Source organism: Momordica charantia, assembly GCF_013281855.1.
Source record: "Momordica charantia cultivar OHB3-1 chromosome 4 unlocalized genomic scaffold, Mcharantia_2.0 BLBB01000004.1, whole genome shotgun sequence".
In the NCBI taxonomy this organism is placed as follows: domain Eukaryota; kingdom Viridiplantae; phylum Streptophyta; class Magnoliopsida; order Cucurbitales; family Cucurbitaceae; genus Momordica; species Momordica charantia.
The window spans coordinates 23,739,939-23,760,855 of NW_028275162.1; the positions used below are offsets into that span (position 1 = coordinate 23,739,939).

Consider the following 20,917-nt stretch of genomic DNA (forward strand, 5'->3'; position numbering starts at 1 on the left):
CTCACCCCAATATTTTTATTAGAGATAAGTGCATTAACTAATTAAACTATGTTCAAGTTGACGACCTAAGCCTATTTAAAGTGACACATTTTTTCGTTCTTGGATAATAGATTTGAATTTTCCCCACCACCTTTGTAATATGGGAAAACTTTATTGAATTGTAGATTTGAATCTCCAACTTTTTGATCAGAAGATATAAGCCTTGACTAGTTGAATTATATAAAATTTTAATGTGATTTATTTGAATTTCAGAACATAAATATCATTACAATTTTAATAAAGACAGTGAAACAAATAAAACAAGAACTATTATTACTAAGAACAAACGTTGAAGATTTAAAATTTCATAAGCACAATTAAGTCTGGAAATATTTTCATATAAAAGTATACTATTCTTTTAGAGATTGAAATGAAAAATTGAATATATCAATTACCATTCAGTTAGTTTTGCCATATAAAATATACTATCGAGGATGTAAAAGTAGAAGTAAAAAATTAAAACAAAAAATGGAAAAGCATATTTCGGTATCCCCAAATATATCCGCCCTTGTTAATTAAAAAAAAAAATTAAAAATTAACGTTGCCAGCGAGGATCGGAGATGGGACCCATTAAACTGACCGATTGGCAACTGCAAAGTAGCGTCCGTTCACAGCGACCGGAGGGAATTTCCAGATCCACAAAACTCACCTTCCGTTTCGCTTCTATTTATGTAACTACTCAGCTCTTCAATTTCGTCACTGTTCTTCTCGATTCAACTCATCTCTTTCACTCGCGTCGTCCAATTTCTGTTCAGCTCACCCTTGCGACTTCCTCGATTTGATCGGAGGAACAATGGCATCCTCTGTCGATTCCACTGCACTCAAGCTTTCTCAGCTTGGTATCGATGGCGATTTTGCCTCCTCTGCTCCTAATCTGCAGAAGAATCTTCATCTTTTATCGGCAGAACAGGTATGCTTCGTATTGTGATATATGCATTGATGTGGATATTTTGTATTTTACTTCATTGTTATTTTTTGTGGTGTTGGTGGTGGTGGCGATGGAATAGATTGAATTGGCGAAGATATTATTAGAGATGGGGCAGATTCATCTTTTTGAGCATTGGGCCGAGCCTGGCGTTGATGATAAAGAAAAGGAGGCTTTCTTCGACCAGGTATTTTTTTCGTTTTTATTTTTTCTTTTTAACTTGTCGTGTACGGTTGTGGAATGAGTGGCTTTCTTCACTTTTGATTATTTGAATTAATGGACGTGCCTATTTATTAACAAACGAAAAGCTTCATTCTGTTTTGGTTAGGATTAAATGTTATATTGATCCAACCATAAAGCAGGAAAGAGAGAATAGAAATTGAACAAAAATTTCCCTTTGTTTTTAGGTGAAGGAAATGTATCATTACTGATACGCTAATGGAAGTAATTGAACTGTAATGCGGAGCTTCCTAGTCTTTTGAACCGAAAAACATCCTCATTTTATATAAGATTTAATTTTTAGAAATTACATCCGCGTTTCAAGTTTTGCCTTTATTGTCTCTTTTTCTCGTGCTACTGCTTCTCTGGTGGCATGATAACTGAACGAAATAGTCAAATGATTTGTCTCTTGCCTAGGAGACTCTTTAATTGGAATTTTATTGCAGGTTTCTCGGCTTAATTCTAGCTATCCTGGGGGTTTGGCCTCCTATATCAAGACTGCTAGAGGACTCTTAGCGGATTCCAAAGCAGGAAAGAACCCATTTGATGGCTTCACTCCTTCTGTAAGTAGACTTATACCATTGGCATTGGTGAAACATGCACTCTTTTTGCTGTTGTACCATCTATTGAAACCCATCATAAATTGGCAACAGATAATAACATTCTAGAACATTGTGGAAGTTTTTGATTTAGCTGGAAAATTTTCTTATACAATGCATGGACAACAAGTTATTTTTGTCAGGAGGTGATGGTAAATATATATTAAAGTTTACACTGCACTATAGCAATTAAACCTCTATCTATTACAGTTTTTTTATTTTTTATTTTTTTTGGGGATGAGAAACTAATTTCACATGAACAAGATCAAAGCCTATAAAAGTCAAAGAATTAAAAAAGATTCCTCCAGTTTGAATAAATCACTGTGTTTTGTACTTGCTAGCAATTTCCATAAAGAATGTAGTTCGTTTGGAAATCTCTATAGTGATTTTAAGATAAACGCCCGATTTCTTTAAGTTAAATTGCTCATTGCCAAATTGTGATGCTACCTTGAAGGGTGAGAAGTGGGCTGTTAAATTTTGATAGGCTAAAGATTATGTTATTGAACATTGAGAAACACACTATGTATAATGTTTGTCTGCATAAAATTAATTTACTTATAAAAAGGTAATTAATTAGTCACAGACTCACAAAGAAAGTGTAACATCCTTAAGTTACTGTGATAGTAATTTTTTCTTATGTTACCACAATGTCCCTCAAATTTTATCGTTCTTCTAGCGATGTGTTGCGTCTGGAAACATACTGGAGCCAATGGATATAATTTTTGCTGATCCCTGGATGATGCCTCTGTAGGTTCCGACAGGTGAGGTTTTGACTTTTGGCGATGATAGCTTCCTCAATTTTGAGGAGAGAGGCGTAAAGGAAGTCAGGAAGGCTGCCTTTGTTCTTGTTGCTGGTGGGCTTGGGGAACGGCTAGGATATAATGGAATTAAGGTGCTTCCATCTAACCTCACATGGAAGTTTCCACAGCTAACGATTTGTGACATGTTTTCTACATAATACAATTGTTCCAAGATTTAACAATAATACACATCTTTCAGGTAGCTCTTCCAGCAGAAACTACAACAGGAACGTGCTTCTTACAGAGTTACATTGACTATGTTTTGGCTCTTCAAGAAGCTAGCAATAGACTTGCAGGTCTGTCATTACTAATATGTGGGTAGTGGTAGAGACTTTTATCAAGGAATTAAAATTAGAGCTTTCCCTTTTTAAATTTTTATTTTTATTTTTTATGAATGGTAATTATGAACTCTTTAGTCTCTATGGAACTTATCGCCATGCAACTGTACTAGAATGTCAGAAAGACATCATGAATTAGGGTGATATTGTGTCTTGTTCTCAAACCCCAACCTCATTTCTGAACAATGGCCAACCAAATTGAGCTTGTTGCTGTGGCTCAACAAACGTAACATAAAAATGGCCCTGAAAATAGAGCAATTATATTCATTGTTGGAAGAATGAAAAATTCTGGATGAGCACAATACAGAGGAATTGGAAGTTTATGAGCAAGAGCAATCATACTTGAAACAGGCTTTCGACGTGTAGATATATTGAAACATGTGAGCAAAAAACACTTGAAAGTATATTGTGTGATATATTAATATATTTTTTAGATTTAGATCTGCAAAATGAAATGGCTTGGAGTATTGTTTTCTCCTTTAATCAACCTGAGAATTTTGGAATAAATTAGTTTTCTTGGAAGTAATATTTTCAAAGATCCATTAAAGTGATTTTGAGGACTATATAGTTGTTCTGACTGGGATGGTTGTTCTTGCTTCTTGGAACTGAAAATTTAGAAAGCTTAAAAATGTTTTCTATTTGGACACGGGAATGGGGATGTACACATGCATTATCAAATTTAGTCTCTTTAATTCTTTGGGTTTTAGGATGTTTATCAGTACTCATTATATTGATGATGTGATTACATTTACCACAAGTTTGTTGTTTCACTGAACTGGCCGGTTGCCATTTTTCCGCACATGGGAAGTGACAATGTTTTTTACACTTTATAGGTGAATGTCAAACAGAGATTCCTTTTGTTATAATGACATCAGATGATACTCATGCACGTACGCTACAGCTGTTGGAATCAAATTCTTATTTTGGAATGAAACCCACACAAGTAAAACTTTTAAAACAGGTTAGTATTTTGTATGGTTTATTAGAGAAGTTTATATCAGTTCTAAACGAGATTCTAAAGATGCTATCTTTTTATAGGAAAAAGTTGCTTGTTTGGATGATAATGATGCCAGGCTTGCCGTTGATCCACATAACAAATATAGGATTCAGGTTTTACATTGCTCTTTCCATCTCTCCCTCCCTCTCCTCTCTTCTCCCCTCTCTTTTGGTGAGGGTGGGGTGGGGGGATTAGGCTATATATATCATTTCATCTTTTTTTATTTTATTTTTGACATCTATATCATTTCATCTTTGAGTATATGCTATTTTAACAGTCTTAGCTATGATGTTTTGGAACTCTCAATCAAATCCCTTCTCAATATAGTAGTTAAAATTGAATAATGGAATGGTGACTTCACGTCTAAAGTGTGTAGAGATAAAAGACTTTTTAATTTGGGCAAATGAAATTAAATCAAGTAGGGGTGAAGTGAATATTTAACATAGCAAAAAGGAAAACTCATACGAAATAATTGTTTTAATTGCTAAATGGTGTTGAGGAGTGTTTTGTTTGAAAAAGTCTTGAAACACAAGGGACGAAATAGAAAACTAACGCCTACTTCAAGACAAGACCAAATGATATACTAAGCCTTTATATTTCGATTCTAGAAATATCTCCAAATTGTAGACGGTATGTACTATGCCTTTATATCATATATAATATATTATAATTAACTCCATCCTCAAACTTTTCTCATTTCATAGACCAAGCCTCATGGCCATGGGGATGTCCATGCACTTCTCTACTCTAGTGGCCTTCTGAAAAATTGGTAAGTCACATGGTCTTAACTCATGCGTCTAATACTGTGCTTTGGAACTATAGTCTCAGTATTATTGGATGGTTATTTTATGTGTTGTTAAGCTAGAATCGTTTTGGTGATAAACTTGGTTGGTCAGAGTGGTGGCTGATGCTTGCAGATCCTTAGTACACAGGACCACTGAAAGACGCATGATAGAATAATAATAAACTCAAAATTTATAGGTTTACGTTTACAAATTTCGTTCTTGAAGTTATGACTTATAAATAAGCTTATGTCGAGATGTTTATCTTGGATAATAATTTCTTAGTTTGACGGTGGGCTTATTAAAAGATGTCTATGTCTCGTACTGGAATGAGTTTTAAGTTTAAAAAATGTAATCCAAGAAGGATCCGTTATCCATCTCTTATTAAAATAAAAATATCACTAAATAGAGGCTTTTAATCATGAAGGAACTAGGGAATAGGTAAATATGAAATTTGGGCTGGTGGGTTTCTATTAAAAAGAAAGGTTTGGAGTGATGGGTATGCTTTACATGTTCATTGGTTTAAAAGTAATCTTAGTATGAAAAAACGATCTGTTGTACTTCTTTTCCTGCAAACAAAATGATGAGTTCCAATTTGCTCCAATTTGGTGTTTGAATTTGAGCGTAATAACTATCAAGATCCGTAACTGGAATTATGTTATGTTAGCAGTTGATGAAGTATTTTCTGCTAGGATTGCCTCATGTTGGATGGTATTTACTTTTATTAACCTTGTTGAATTTGTGCATTTAATTATTTTATTGCCTGGATGATTTCCTTAGGTATGATGCCGGTTTAAAATGGGTTCTCTTTTTCCAAGATACAAATGGGCTTCTATTCAAGGTTTTAACTTGACCATCCAAGTTTTTTTTGGAAGTTCTGGACTTCTAGTATCTATTATGATTCATCTTTTACTTGCATCATGTAGGCAATTCCAGCTTCTTTGGGCGTTAGTGCTACGAGACAGTACCATGTTAATTCTCTCGCTGTTCCACGCAAAGCAAAAGAAGCCATTGGTGGAATCACTCGTCTTACTCATGCTGATGGTACTATCGACTAGCCTTGTTATTATCAATTCTCCATGCTAACAAATAGGAAAGTACTATTCCTTTGCATGTTATGATTACATAAATGCCTAATGGTCGGATTGAATGTGCTATCTTGTCTGAATTTATGGTTATTCCTTGGAGAACAGAACACTGAGAAAAACATAGCGGCATATAAGAACTCTCTTTTTTCATTTTTCTTGTTATTACTGCTGTACCTTAAAATCTGTAAATCTTAATCTACTGTGGATTATTGCAGTTTTAAATTGTTGATAACATAACTGTGAGACAGCCAATAAAACATAGTGATCTCAACTATTTGGGTCCTTCATGTCTTTCTGTCTCTTGAATTGTTGTATAAATTTCTTTGTCACCAAGGGGCTAGGATCAGCTTCCAATAGTTAGCTGCATTGTGTATCATCCAACTTGTTGAACCAACAACATTCACATTTTATATCAATTTCTGGTAATTGGTGACTGAGGATTTCCAGACCTCCATATGTAGGATAGCAGTAGCTGTTATGAATTTCCCCTCTCAAGGTCTTTGAAAGTTTTCTTGGATGAAATTTACATTTTGGTACTTGCTCAGAAAATCATAAATGAAGCTATATTTTCATCCTTTGTCAGGGAGGAGTATGGTAATCAATGTGGAATATAATCAGCTTGATCCACTGCTTAGAGCAACTGGACATCCTGATGGTGATGTCAACAATGAGACTGGCTTTTCTCCTTTTCCAGGAAATATAAATCAAGTAATCTTCTATCAAACTTATAGCATTTCTTCTTCTCTTATATAAAAACTTGTGGCTACATTTTTTTCTTAGATGTTCATGCCACCTTACTATACAATCTCTTGAAGACATCACCAGTTGGTTCTACTTGCATGGATTAATAATAATTTGTACTCTCGGCTCATATTTGTAATTTTCAAATTCCAGTTTTTACCTAATCCAATACTTTTTGAGTGTGTTATCTGTCTATTAGTACATGTGAAATAGTATCATAAGTTTTTAATCCTTGTTCTTTTTGTTCCCAAGAGATTGTAGTTGACAGAAAGCTTGTAAGTGCTAGTACTTGTGAGAATGGAAGCAGAGAAAGATGCTACATCATCATTATGGACGATTAGATTTTAAAGTTAATTAACTAATTATCATCGCTTTAGTCCAACTCAAAGTATATATGAAATAGTTGGGAAAGACGGGTAATTCTTTGATTTTGTCTAGGTTTCTACTTCTATATACTGCTTTGATACATAGTGAAATCTATTAAAATGCTTTCGATATGTATGTTTCACAAGGTTATAAATGCGAGGAAATCCTTGTTCTGTGGATTTTATATAATGTGAAATAGTGGATTGGATTATTCTCTGGTCTTGTGTGTGATTTGCACTTCAACATCTTTTTGCAGTTAATTTTAGAACTTGGTCCTTATATTGAGGAGCTGAGCAAAACTGGAGGTGCTATAAAGGAGTTTGTCAATCCCAAGTATTTTTCTTGCCCCTATTTTTGGAGTTCCCATTTAGAGTTTGTATTTCTTTTGGTGTGAAACTCTTGGATTCTTATCCATTGTTTCAGAAGTTCTCATGGAAAGTTCAAATTTCTTGCATAGAAGTGGTATCTGTATTCTTATCCAGTTGCTTTACTTCTTGATAAGTTCGCTATCCTTGTCAATTTCTTCCTTTCTTTTTTAGTATTCTTTATTAGCCGTATGAAAATGTGAGCTCCATCTTGTAATGGAAATAACTTACTATATAGTCTAGTTAATATCCACGTATTGAGAATCCCCAAATAATAAAAATTCCATAAAGAGATTTTGTTATAATTGAATCATTTTGCTTTAGAACTGCTTTCACAATGAATTATTCCCTGGTTACAAAATTTGACGGGAATTTACTTGGTACAATGCTGTTGCTAGAAACAGTCTTGGGGGGAAAAAAGATTTCATCAGTTTTTAAAGATGTCTTTCAATTATGATAAAGGCCTTGAAAATTAAACACTGTTTCATTTTTTATTACATGATTACGGCAGCTTACAAATTCGTTCATCTTCAATAATTTTGCAGATATAAAGATGCTAGCAAGACTTCTTTTAAATCTTCAACCCGATTGGAATGTATGATGCAAGATTATCCAAAAACATTACCTGCATCAGCTAGGGTTGGATTTACGGTAATTTTTCTTCTCTTAGGAAGTAATACATATTTTCTTCTCCTAAAAAGCAACTTACTCTGATTCTTCTCATTATTTTTTTCTCGAGTCCAGTGGAACTTGTCTTAATTCTCTTATTGATGAAATAACTATTCTTGTTAAATATTTATTTTCGTTTAAAGCATTTACTTTCATTTTTTTAGGTGATGGATATCTGGCTTGCTTATGCACCAGTGAAGAATAACCCCGAGGATGCTGCTAAGGTAAAGTTGGAACCCCTAGAACAATTCACATTATTCAACAAACCGTTCGAAAATTATAGATATCAGGAACACATTTAGAACACATCTATTCATGTTCACCTGTTTCACTTTTATTCTTGGTTTTGCAATCTCAAGAAAGTTTGACCTGAATACATATCATTAAATTCTATAGTTTCAGTAAATAACTAAACTTTACGAGTATCTATATATCTTTGTGTGATTGGCTCACTTATCACTCAAAATTATGAACTAAATTTTTTGTAGGTACCGAAGGGAAATCCATATCACAGTGCCACTTCTGGAGAAATGGCCATCTATCGTGCAAATTGTCTTATTCTCAGAAAGGTATCATATCACAGTATCTCCCCCTGTCTAAGGAAAATGAGAAACTTTATGAGTAAAAACAAAATCACGAAAGCAATAAGATTTTGAAGTCCTATATAATTACAATCTATAACATGAATTTCGTTTTGTAAAATCAGAAGTATTCACCCTTTTAAAGCCCTGTTTGATGACCATTATGTTTTTGGTTTCCTATTTCTGAAAATTAAACTTGTCAAACACTACTTCTACCTATGTGTTTTTATTTTTTCATCATACTTGTAACAAAATTTTTCAAAATCTAAGCCAATTTTTTAAAACTACAAAAGTAATTTTAAGAACTTTTTGTTTTCAAAATTTGGCTGAGAATTAAAATGTGTTCTAAGAAAGGTGAGACTTGAGAGGAAGCATGTAAGCAAGTTGAAGAAATTGATAAATGAAAAAGGAAAATTGTTTAGGATACAAGCTCCTAAAGGAGGTGACGGCCTGCTACTTTTCCTCTGAGAATTTTATTTTTTATTTTTTTTGCATCCATTAGGGTTCTTTCATTATTATATCGAGCTTCGACAAAAATCAACAAAAATTGTTCTTATCTAGTGGCCTGTTGTTGAATGGAAAATACAGTCATCTTTATACCATAAAAATCAACAAGTTTTCCTTGGTTCAAAGGTGTGTGTACTTGGACTTGGACAAACGGGAAGAACCAGATGTTGAGGAATATTACCTTAACAACTCATCTATTTCTCATCTAGGTGGAATTTTATAGGTCCATTCTCATTTCTTCGCTTCTATCACTTGCTCGGCATTGATGTTTTGACTTTCGAATCTGATGGGGAGGGTATTCTGGTTCAGAAAAAGACTCCCTATGCCACTTAATATGTTGGCAGTCCTGGAACTTCTCACCGTTGGTGAAATGTTTTAATTCCTGTAACTGTCTTTCAACCGAAATATCTGTTTCTTTTCAGCTTGAGTCCTTTATTTATTTTCTTTCAGTGCAGGAACTAAAATTGGTGTATGTGTCTGCTGCGTTTACGTAGCTTGTATCACTATATACGATGGAATGAACATCGTGTATGAAAGTGTTGGCAGTGATGTCATATAAATCACTTTAGTTAGTTGCTGTCAGCTACTAAGATTAAGCTAGTAACTCTCTCCTTGGTATTTAGAACTTGAGCCTTTACTTTCTATCTTGGCAGGCAGGAGTCCAAGTAGCCGATCCAATCAAACAAGTATTCAATGGCCAAGAGGTTGAAGTCTGGCCTCGCGTCACATGGAAACCCAAGTGGGGTTTAACCTTTTCGCAGATAAAGAGCAGAGTTAGCGGAAACTGCTCCATCTCTCAGCGTTCTACCATGGTCATTAAGGGGCGTAATGTTTATCTTGAAGACCTCTCCTTGGATGGAACTCTTATTGTGAATGCAGTTGAAGATGCTGAGGTATGCTGATAGCAACGGATATAAAATTTAAAATTGAGTGATTTTCATTTTCCTGTTATTGGTAAGATCTGCCCACAACTATAGAAAACAATTTCTAAGATTTTTCTATTCAGCATCAGACTGGAAGCATATTCGGCTCTTTTGGTGCAGTATTTCAAACTACACATGCTTAGAATTACCTGCCAATTTGAATTATTCCGTCAAATACAATAGTTTCCATGCGCACATAGACAAATTACTATTTCAAACAGACAATAGAATTCTCCCAACTGTTGTGTGTTGATTGACCTTTCACTTGCATCAACTGAGCCATGTTGTATTCGTCTTGGCAGGTAAAAGTAGGCGGTTCGGTGCAAAACAAAGGCTGGACTCTTGAACCCATTGATTATAAAGATACATCGGTGCCCGAGGAAATAAGGATCAGGGGCTTCAGAATCAACAAAATCGAGCAGGAAGAGAGAAACTGAGCCAGGACTTCAGCCTGGAATGCCTCGAAGGTGAAGTTCTTATTCATGGTATTTGTTGGACCAGTTTTCACTGTGAAATAAGTTTTTCCTTCCTCACTCTAGGAAAAGAAACTTTGTAACATTTTTGTTCTGTAATAAATATATATTTTAAGTTAGCCTCGAATAATTCGGTTGAGTAATAAAATTTTTGAGATGGGAGGATGAAATTTATGATACTCCAGTTCTGTGGCATGATTGAACTTGACCCTTCATATCCAGAAAGGGGTGTGACCCTCGTGTTTGCATAATACATAGAATTAAAAGCTGCAACCCCACCTCAAAAATAGCCTTACTTTTTTCCAATTTGGCCTGTATTCATTCTCAACAAAACCGCCTTGTGAATTCCCACCACAGACTAGGACTACTATATTCTTTTTCTGGCAATAGAAAAAATGTTCCATTGACTATAGGAAATTTCCAGGAAAATGTGTGTAGCTCATTTTTTTGGCCTTTCCTCCTCTTGGCTAGTAGCTCTGTATAATCACCCAGGAAAATAAGAGGCGGCTTCAACTTGGTGATCTAAATTACGCACTTTTTCGAGCTATTAGAAACGAAACAACTTTGCATCTAACTGTTAGGAGAATGATACTACAATTTCTTCGTAGGCATCGCCACAGATTTGAGCTCATCAAACTTTTCTGTCTTTGCTGTCCATTGCTCGTCCAGGAGATTTAGAAACCCAAATAAAATCTGTCTTATTGTCTGACCAATCTGATGCTTTCCAGGATGAATGGAATCAACCAAAGTGGGGTGGGTATGGAAAATTGTGATTGACGAAAGCGATCAAAATATCTCATGAATTTCTACAAAATTTTAATGGGAAAAAAATCTTCTCAACTTCTGTGGACTTTTCTACAAAATTGATTTCATTTTGGATCCAATGGACAATGTTAGAGCTGACCATTAACATCCAATAGAATGTGGATTTGTACGAAACAGCAAGAGAAGACTGAGAAAAGTAGAAACTTCTAGCAAATTTCCATTTCTCCCTTTCTTTATGGCCCTTCAAAGTTCTCATCTCTTCTTTGTCTATAAAATTAAAATCTGCGGCAGCCAATCTATCATTCAGTGACAACAATAACGTAGCATTTCACGTTTCCTCTGGTTATCTTCTGTTGTGTTATTCAAAGCCAAAAACCAAAAACATGTCTCCGATCTGCTCCAACGACTTGCTTAAGATCTTCAACAAACTCGACAAGAACTGCGATGGCCTCGTCTGCCTACAGGAGCTCCATTGGCTTCTCGACCGTATTGGCATCCAGCTAACCATGGAAGAGCTCGAGTCATCTCTGGAGAAACCAAGCCTCGACTTCAATGAGTTCTTGTTCTTTTACGAGTCGATATCGAAGCGAAACAAAGGCGAGTGCAACGGCGGTGTGGGCGATGACGAGAATGAGATGTTGGATGGGCATGAAGGGGAGGAAGATGTTGACATTGTCTATATGGCGTTCAAAGTTTTTGACATGAACGATGATGGCTTCATTTCTTGTGAGGAGCTTCGGAGTGTGTTGTTGAGACTGGAGCTTTGGGATTCAAACAGAAGCGACAGCGAGTGCCGAAACATGATCCGAGCTTATGACACCAATTTGGATGGGAAACTCGATTTCGAGGAGTTTAAGAACATGATGTTGCTCACGACTTCTTGATTCTCTTTGAGCTGAGGTTGCTGAGAAGTTTTGATCTCTATTGAATAAGCTTAGCTAACACAAGAAAAGAAAAAGAGAAGAAAAAAAATACATACCTATTTGTCCTGCTAGGAAGAAAAAAATACTATCATTCAAATGTAGCCACGGTTAGTTCGTTTACATCTCTATTGATGCATCACATGGATTTATTATCATTTTAAAAGTTTTTTAAAAGTTGATGGTTCGATCCTCTATCCTACAAAAGCTTGAATTAAAAAAAAAAAATTCAAGGGAAAATTAATATTTAAAATAAAGAAGATACCTAATAATCTACGGTTATTTTTAATGGTGATTGTATTTGTTCAAGATGTCTATTTTTTAAAACCTATTTATTTATTATTATTGCAAAGGTTTTTATTATTGTTTTGCGTATCAAGTCTTCCACATGCTCGAAAATTCCAGGAAATTCGAGTATTGGAAAAAAAAAAACGGAATTATTGTACAAGTTGACAACTTAGACATGATGATTGTTCTAGAAGCTAGGAAGACGAATTTGAAGAGCTTTGATTTATATCTTACGTCCAACAACGAAACAACCAACGATAACATCAACCATAGAAATTGTACGCATAAAATGTATTCAACTTTGCATTTGGAAAGTCTTCCAATTTTTTCCTTTCTGGGTCTATTTTTATATAGATCTCTTATACTTTTTATATTTAAACAAAAAATAATTGGATAAGTGAGTTTTCTTTTCTTTTCTTTATTATTATTTTTTGCAAGGACTGATGATTTTGAATATTTTGAATTCAAGATCGAAGACACAAATGGAACAAAAAGTGACAATGAGACCTTATTTTTTTGATTATATCCACAATGATCTCAACAACATTTATTTTATTTTTATTTGGTCCGAAGGGAAAATATAGATCTCACGACCTGAGATCAAGGACACAAATATTAGAACAAATATACATGCCAATAAAAATACCACGAGAAACTCAACAACACAACTAAACTTATTCCGGCAGTTGATAGCACCAATCTCACACAGCAGTTGGCAAAGCTTTAAACTATGGGGACACTTTTCAAGATGAGAGTCTCAATGGTGAGGCCTGGCCCGAAAGCCATAAGCACACCACAGTCGAATCCATGGCCAGTGGTGCTCTTCCCTTGTCGAATGGATTTGTTCCTCATCTCATCCAAAACAAACACCACAGTGGGGCCTCCCATGTTCCCATACTCACTCAGCACCTGCCTGCTGGATTCCAATTTGGCTTCTCCCAGTCCAAGATTCTTCTCAATTTCATCAAGAATTGCACGACCCCCCGGATGAATCACGTAAAACAACGAGTTGTAATCACACTCAGCGCCAGCCAAGCATTTCTCGATGTTTCTGCCAATGTGTTTTGGTATGTTTCGTGACAAATGGTAGACCAAACCCATTTCTTTGATGCTGGCATGGACTCCATCATCTTCGGTGTCCGGGACCACTGTCTGCCCGGCCGAGACTATTTGAAACAGCCCTCGTTCCACGGCGGCATCCGGGTCGGCGCCAACGACCACGGCAGCGGCCCCGTCTGAGAAGATGGCCGGGCCGACCAACATGTCGACGTGTTCATCGGGCGGGGCGTGGAAGCCGATGGTGGTGGAGTCCACGCACACGACGAGAACACGAGCGCCGGAGTTGTTCTCGGCGACGTCCTTGGCGAGGCGGAGGGCGGTGGCGGCCGCGTGGCAGCCGAGCTGGAAAAGCATGTATTTTCCGACGGAGGGGCGGAGGCCGAGGAGGTTGGAGAGATGGAAGTCGGGTCCGGGCATGGAATTGGAAGAATATGTGGTGAAGATGAGATGTGTGATTGTGGAGATGGGTTGGCCCCAGTCTTGAATGGCTTTGAGAGCTGCTTCTTTTCCTAGTTTAGGGACTTCTTCCGCCATCATTTTCAGGCGAGCGTCCAACGATGGAGCACCATATTTGCACATGTTAGGGTTTGCCTTTAATATCTCTTCGTTCCAATGGAAGTAACGTTTTTTTATCGCCGACTTCTCGCCTGTACACAACGTATAATTGAAGACATCAAAGATTGCAGTTTGTCCATTTTGACTCTTTTCGCTTCACTTTAGTCTTCTTACTTTCCAAATGTTCGTTTGGATCACTATGAAGAAGGATCATTTTGGTCTCTATAAAATCATGGTTATATTTTAATAATATATTGAATGTCGTATCGTATTGAAATTATGGAACAAAAATAAGAGATTACTAATAAAATTTATGGACCAAAATAGTCACTAAAAGAACCAAAATGAACCCGGGAATAAAATAACCAAAATTGAAACTAAAAGGTCCAAATTGAACCTTTTAAAAATACATATATCAAAATAAACTAAAGCACAAAAACCAAAATAGATGTTTAACCTTTTGAGCATGTTGATTTACGAGTTTTGTGGGTGGAAATGGAAATTGGTAAAAAGATACCATTGTTTTTAATAATTTTCACTAATAAAAATATATTACTTATAATTAATTTATTAATTATACTTTAACTAACTAATTAAGATTATCTAATAAATCTAATTAATTTAAACTTTTTATTATTATTTTATTAATTAGTTAATTTATATTAATTCGAATAAAAAGTAAAAATATATTAATTTATGCAAAATAATTAAAATTTCAACATAAACATAACTCAACTAGTTAAGACACTTATCTCTAGGTCGTGGGTTCGAAGATGCTTAGACGACATCAATTTAACTTAAGATCAAAGATGCTGAGACAAATTAAAAAAAAACGAAAACAAAAAAACTAATTTCTTGGGTTCAAAGAGTCGACTTCTTCCCAAGATATGATGATCAATCGATCCTACTTTGAATGTTTTTGGCAAGCTCAAGACACGAATTATATTGCAAAATAGTTGAAGTAGCTCCTAGCCAAACTCAAAAGAAAAAACTCAATGGCCAAGATTATAACCTGAACTAATCTATCAAACAATCTAATGTCAAGAGTTTAGATAGCCTCCCAAGTACTAAACCCTAAATACCACACTATCAACCATAGTAACTACTTAATATGTTGAAAAATGGTAAGATTGAAAAGCAATAAAATTATTACTAACAAAGTCTTTAGGCAGTTCATATCATTACAATATTGTACGCTAAAACAATTTCATGCAGAATTCTTCGAGTTTTTGCTTGGACATAATTTGTGTGTATACGTTCATAAATAAATGGAGGTTGGATAACATTATTAGAGTAGTTGCGTTTGGAATTTGGATGATGAGATGAGAGGGAAGAAAAATGCTTACAAATACGTTGGAGCTTTTGTTTCAAGAGTGTGTTGTGTTGGGTGTTGGTGAGGCTGAAATAGAGATCGGGAAATTGGGTTTGGTAGACACAGTTGGGTGGGACGGCGGTGCCAATGCCCAAAATGGTAGCTCTGTTATTGCCTTCCTCTTTCTCCGACACCATTTAGCTGTTCTAATTTCAACTCTACAGAACAAGATGTACAAAATTATTTAACCCGATGGATTTGCTTTTCCAATTCGACCACATATATATATATATATATATAATGTTTTCTCTTTCTTTGTTTTTTTTTTCTCTTTTTAATGTGCAATATGAAAAGGTGGGAATTCGAATTCACGACTTCTTTCTTAGATAGATAAATATCTTATGGAACTTGTTATACCCAAGCTATCTAAATATAAGTCAAATTTGCACCCCAAATGCTTCTCAATACATAGTTGATTTTAATCAAATTTTTGATTTCCATTAAAATTAATGAGTTCTTGGAGATTTTTTATTGCTATTTGTTAAAATTAGGAAAATACTTTGCTACTAAAGATTCGTGATCACTTATCGGAATACCTCTTTGGCCCAATAACATGTAGATAAATGTTGGCTTTTTTTTCTTTTTTTATTTATTTACTTTTAATATCTCCTATTTTGTCTCTTCATCTCTTCTCTCCCCTATGTTGCATTACATCTCCTTCATTTTTCAGTTCTTATTTTACCTCGAACTATATGTTTCAATTCAAATGTTCGCTTAAAAAATTCGAATTTACTATATCTTTTTTTTATATATAAATATATTTTATCTTTTTAACTGTGTCTCTTCAATACTATTTCAAAAAGAATATTTTTTCCATGGTTACAAAAGAGAATTCTTATGTTTCTTTTTCTTGCCACAAATAAAACTTGATATATTTTTCATTTGGGTAGAAAATTTAACTTCTTTTTAAACAAATATTTGTCTTTTAGTTTATCTTTGTTTCTCATGTTTTTTAAATACAAAAGGATACATTAAATTGAACAAAAATAGATAAGACAAATGAATAAGAGAATTACTTACGATTTTTTAAAATAAAAAATATTAAAAAAATAGAGATAAAATTAGTGAGGCTTTGTAGAAGAGAGAAAAAGGGAGAATAAGAAGTTGGAGGAGAGAGAAAATAAAAAAAAAAGAAAGAAACAAGGACGAGAGAAAAATTAAAGGAGAAAAATAGGAGATAGATATTGAAGTTTGTTGATCACGTAGACATTTTAGGAGGACGTGCTACTAAATCTTAAGGAGCGAAGTTTTGTCCTTAAAATTAATAGACCAAATTAGAGAAAATTGAATAGAAAAGTAAAAATTACAACACGTATTTGAGTTTATGGTTCAAATTTTATATGAAATTAAAAGTTCATGGTGAAAATTCAAAATGTAAAAATAAAATTTTTTTTCCTAATAAGCCCCATTTTGAATTTATCAACTTTAATAATTTCGGAAAATAAACCTTATCTCTCTTTACAAGAAAGTAGCTATTAAAACTATCAATAAATTATAGCACTTCCATCACGGTTTAGACAATTATATTTTTCTACGACTCAAAGTTTGGGTTTTACGTTTTGATGAGAGAAAGCACAAAAAATATTATTTATATATCTTATAATCAAGTTTTACAACTACTCTTTCCAGTTCAAAAGAAAAACATATATATACAAATCTATGATTTCATAATGGAAAAGGAAAATTTCTACAAGTAAAAGAGCTTGGATAGCTAAGAAAAAGAACCTCCCCAAAAAGTCTGGTTCATTTTTTTTTTCTCGCATAATTCGAATAAAATAATAACATAATAATAAATGCTCGTGTATCTAAAAAAGAACAATGATTAATAAATGCTCAAAAAATCAACCAATGTCATCATATCTCCATCCTAACTGTTACATTAAAAATAACGAATGTCACCATATCACCTCGTAAAAAAAGTCAACTGTAAAAAGTCGAGCCCAATAATTACAAGCGCCTTGTGGAAGAAGGGAGTGGAGAAAAAGTCAAATATATCGGGAGTACGCAAAGTCGAATGCTTACACAAAGTTAGAAATTTATGGTTGACAAAATTTAAGAAAATTAAAATTTGCTCAAATTTGACTTTTGAATTTGCTACCAAACATATATATCAATAATTATTACTACCGGGTATATATTTCGATTTCGATTTCGATTTTAAAAAAATTTGTAGTAAACAACTCAAATGAATAAAAATCTCATTTCTAAATTAGATGGTCATCCTAAGATCTGAACCTATTCCTTCGTAATTAATCATAGTTAATTGAACTAATGATTCATCCATGATAATTAATACGTCTTTGTTTCTCAACACAAAAAAAAATCTTTTTTGTGTTGAGGAAGTATGATTAATTATTTAGATAAATATATTACAATTATAGAGTAAGATTAAATTCAATCTATAGAAAATATTATTTTTTTACATTAACCGCACATTCATATTTATCCTATAATACATGACTGACATGAATTCATATATATATTTATTTTTTGTTTAGATGAATATATTACACGGTAAAGATTTTAACTTAAAAAATATATATTTTTTATATCTTAATCATTTTGGAACCATTGATTTGCATTGATTTTTAAATCATTTATGTTGTTTTGTGTGAAAAGAAAGGAAAATTTTGAAATTGCAAAAGATTTAAAATCTGTTTTTTTTGATAAAAACAAAAAAATTCCGTTCCAAATAGGTCGAATTTAGAAGGATTTGAAATTAAAACATAAGAAGTTCCAAATTTACCATATTTTTAAGAGAAAAAATAGATTTTCCATTTTTTTTAAATTTATTCTCATCACTCTACCCTACACCTATATAATTATTTTATGAATATTTTTCTACGCAAATTGTCAAGCATACTGCAATTTTTCTTTTTTGTCTTTCTACCTACGTCTTTTTGGATCACCATTCAATCAACAACCAAATTAATTACCTATTTTGCTTGATGGTCTCGATCAGTTTTATTTCTTTTTTATTTCAATTTTATAACACTAATTAGGATCAAAATAATTTGAGTTCCAAATAAAATGGATTTGCATAGTTTGATACATTTAAAATTTCTATATATATATATATATTCTTTGTGCATGTGTTATTGTGTTTTAGTATGACATTTGTTATGTTTGTTTTTTTTTCAAATGAGGAAGTATGAACACAATAGTTCAAAAAAAAAATACGAGTGAAAATAGATTAATGGTTTGAGTTTTTTTTAGGGTAAATTGTACAAACCACCCCTAAAGTAACAAAAATTTTGATAAGTGAAAAAATTAGACCCTTGAACATTTATTAGTAAAAAATAAACCTTCAAATTTTCATGGACGATGAAATTAAACCTCTAAATCATTTAATAGTAAAAATGAAGCCCATAAACTTAAAAAAATTACATCCTATTTTACTCTATTTCTCCCACAAACCCTTAAAATGAGTATTAGAAGGATAACTAAAATTGTGTCTCACAAAATATTCAAACCCATTCTGTTTAACACCAAATTCTCTAAACAAATGCTGAAGAATTGGAATATCCATAAAATTAAATTTCACCTCTTTAATTGAGAAGAATGATATATTTGCTCCATTGAAAATTATCTGTGCCTATTTCTCAGTTACTGAGAAATAAAAGCTAATTTTGTTCTGTGTCTTTTTATTCGCAGCAACCTCATGGGAACTGAAGGGCCTCCACCAAAAATTTGTCACACTCACTCTCTTTGTTTGAGGGCTTGTGATCTTGTTTTCTTGGAATTTTATTTCACTTCCGAGTTCTGCGGTATTGAAGAAAAATTATAGCCATTAAATCAATCTCTGTTGGGGCTATTTCTCTTATAAATGATTTTCTTCATAATGATTTTCCAAAAAAAAAGAGAGAGAGAGAACGTCGAATTCCTGCACCTAAAAATCAATTTTCCACAATTTCCATTTCGACCGGAATTAAATGACCAAAATCAGTGAATGTTGGGAGAGCGTGAGAAAAAGTAGAGATCCGAAGGAAATAAGAGTAAACCAAATGTAATTTTTTAAAGGTTAGGGATGCAATTTTATCATTTATGAAAGTTTGAGGGTTTATTATTTACTACTAAATATTTGGGGGTCCAATTTTTTCACTTATCAAATCTCAACGTTTAATTTTTACAATTGAAAGTTTAAGGGTGTAATTACAACAACTACCATAGTTTAAGGGTGTTTTATGCAATTTACTCTTTCTTTTAGTTGTAATCAAATTGATTATTTTAGTTTAGATTTAAAAATATATATTTCAATATAAATATTTATATTTTTTATTTTACTTTTTCTAAAAATTTAATTGAAAAATTTAATTTATTAATTTGATTGGGTTAAATGATTATATTTCATGTGAAAATATTGTACTATTATTAATATAATATTACAAAATTACAAAGATATAATAGTCACACTTCCTTTTCAATTCTCTAATTTCAATTATTTAGAATCAATGTGGTTCTAAATACGAGGAATTCAAAATCATTTCCATTATTTAAAATTTTGTAATTTGAAATCATTTTCATCTGGAACATAAATCATATTTAAGTTTTTTTTTTTTTTTTAACAAAAGTCATATATTTAAGTTATGGATGTAACAGACATGAATTCATGTATATGAATTAAATTATTTTTTTCTATTATTTTATGTATGTCATGAACTTTAAGAATGTTGTATCGTGTTTTATCTATTATATAATGTTATATAACAAGACTATATTGTAACTATAATTATTATTGTTACCGTAAAAAAAGTTTAATGTACAATATTATATTAGGGGCAACTTGAGATATGGTAAAAAAAGTTAGGAAAATAAGCAAAATAGCAACAAGGTTTGAGTTTTTCAAATATAGCATTTGCTTTTGAAAAAAATGGAGGCCCACGTTCTAAATTACAAATATATCCTACAGGCCCGAACCAACGATAAATTACTTCTGATATACTAATGATTGACAGATATACTCCTGATATATATGTGATATATGTTTGATATACATATGGTATGAAATTGATTTACTTCTGATATAACTATGATATCTACTACTATAGGTGATATAGAACTGATTGACTTCTTGTATACTATTGATTTACTTCTCATATAACTATGATTAACCTATATACTCTTGATATATATGTGATAGAACTTCCAAATATTTTAGGTTGGATGTTCATTTCTTTATCGGTGAATATTTAAGAATATAACACATTTACTAACTTAAGTATAGCTAACTAGTTAAAGCAGGTATATTTTCAACCAAAAAACTAAATGATCGAGTTTCAATTAAAATAAATAAATCACGTCAACTCAAATTAAATCAAGTTCAACTTTTAAAAAAAATTTTATAAGTGCTTTGTGAATAAGCATTTCCTTTCGAATTTTAAAGATCACGGTTTACTTTGTAATTAAAATCTTAAAAAATACTTTGATTAGCAGGAATAACTTGACGCTCCTAAACAATATTTATACCAAATTCATATTCAATAAAGAGAGTATGCAATGAATTGAAAAAAAGAAAACAATAAAGTATTATATAATCAGCTAAATTT

The 20,917-nt window shown here is 32.9% G+C and overlaps 3 protein-coding genes across 3 annotated transcripts; 2 read left to right on the forward strand and 1 right to left on the reverse strand.

Moving 5' to 3' along the window:
• Positions 1–650: 650 nt before the first annotated feature.
• On the forward strand, positions 651–10,591 carry USP (UDP-sugar pyrophosphorylase). Its single transcript, XM_022285718.2, has 17 exons — positions 651–949; positions 1,047–1,151; positions 1,630–1,746; positions 2,534–2,674; positions 2,782–2,878; positions 3,754–3,881; positions 3,959–4,030; positions 4,622–4,686; positions 5,480–5,540; positions 5,626–5,743; positions 6,371–6,495; positions 7,151–7,227; positions 7,805–7,910; positions 8,093–8,152; positions 8,417–8,497; positions 9,670–9,909; positions 10,242–10,591. The coding sequence occupies exons 1-17, from the start codon at positions 833–835 to the stop codon at positions 10,374–10,376; spliced, it is 1,845 nt and encodes a 614-aa protein (XP_022141410.1). The 5' UTR covers positions 651–832; the 3' UTR covers positions 10,377–10,591.
• Positions 10,592–11,155: 564 nt separating this feature from the next.
• Positions 11,156–12,255, forward strand: LOC111011820 (putative calcium-binding protein CML44). The gene has a single exon (XM_022285719.2). The coding sequence runs from the start codon at positions 11,561–11,563 to the stop codon at positions 12,059–12,061; it is 501 nt and encodes a 166-aa protein (XP_022141411.1). The 5' UTR covers positions 11,156–11,560; the 3' UTR covers positions 12,062–12,255.
• Positions 12,256–12,917: 662 nt separating this feature from the next.
• LOC111011902 (chalcone synthase) lies at positions 12,918–15,561 on the reverse strand. The gene is made up of 2 exons (XM_022285880.2): positions 15,346–15,561; positions 12,918–14,091 (listed from the first exon to the last, which is right to left on the reverse strand). Exons 1-2 carry the CDS (start codon positions 15,506–15,508, stop codon positions 13,109–13,111), a joined length of 1,146 nt encoding a protein of 381 aa, XP_022141572.1. The 5' UTR covers positions 15,509–15,561; the 3' UTR covers positions 12,918–13,108.
• Positions 15,562–20,917: the final 5,356 nt, after the last annotated feature.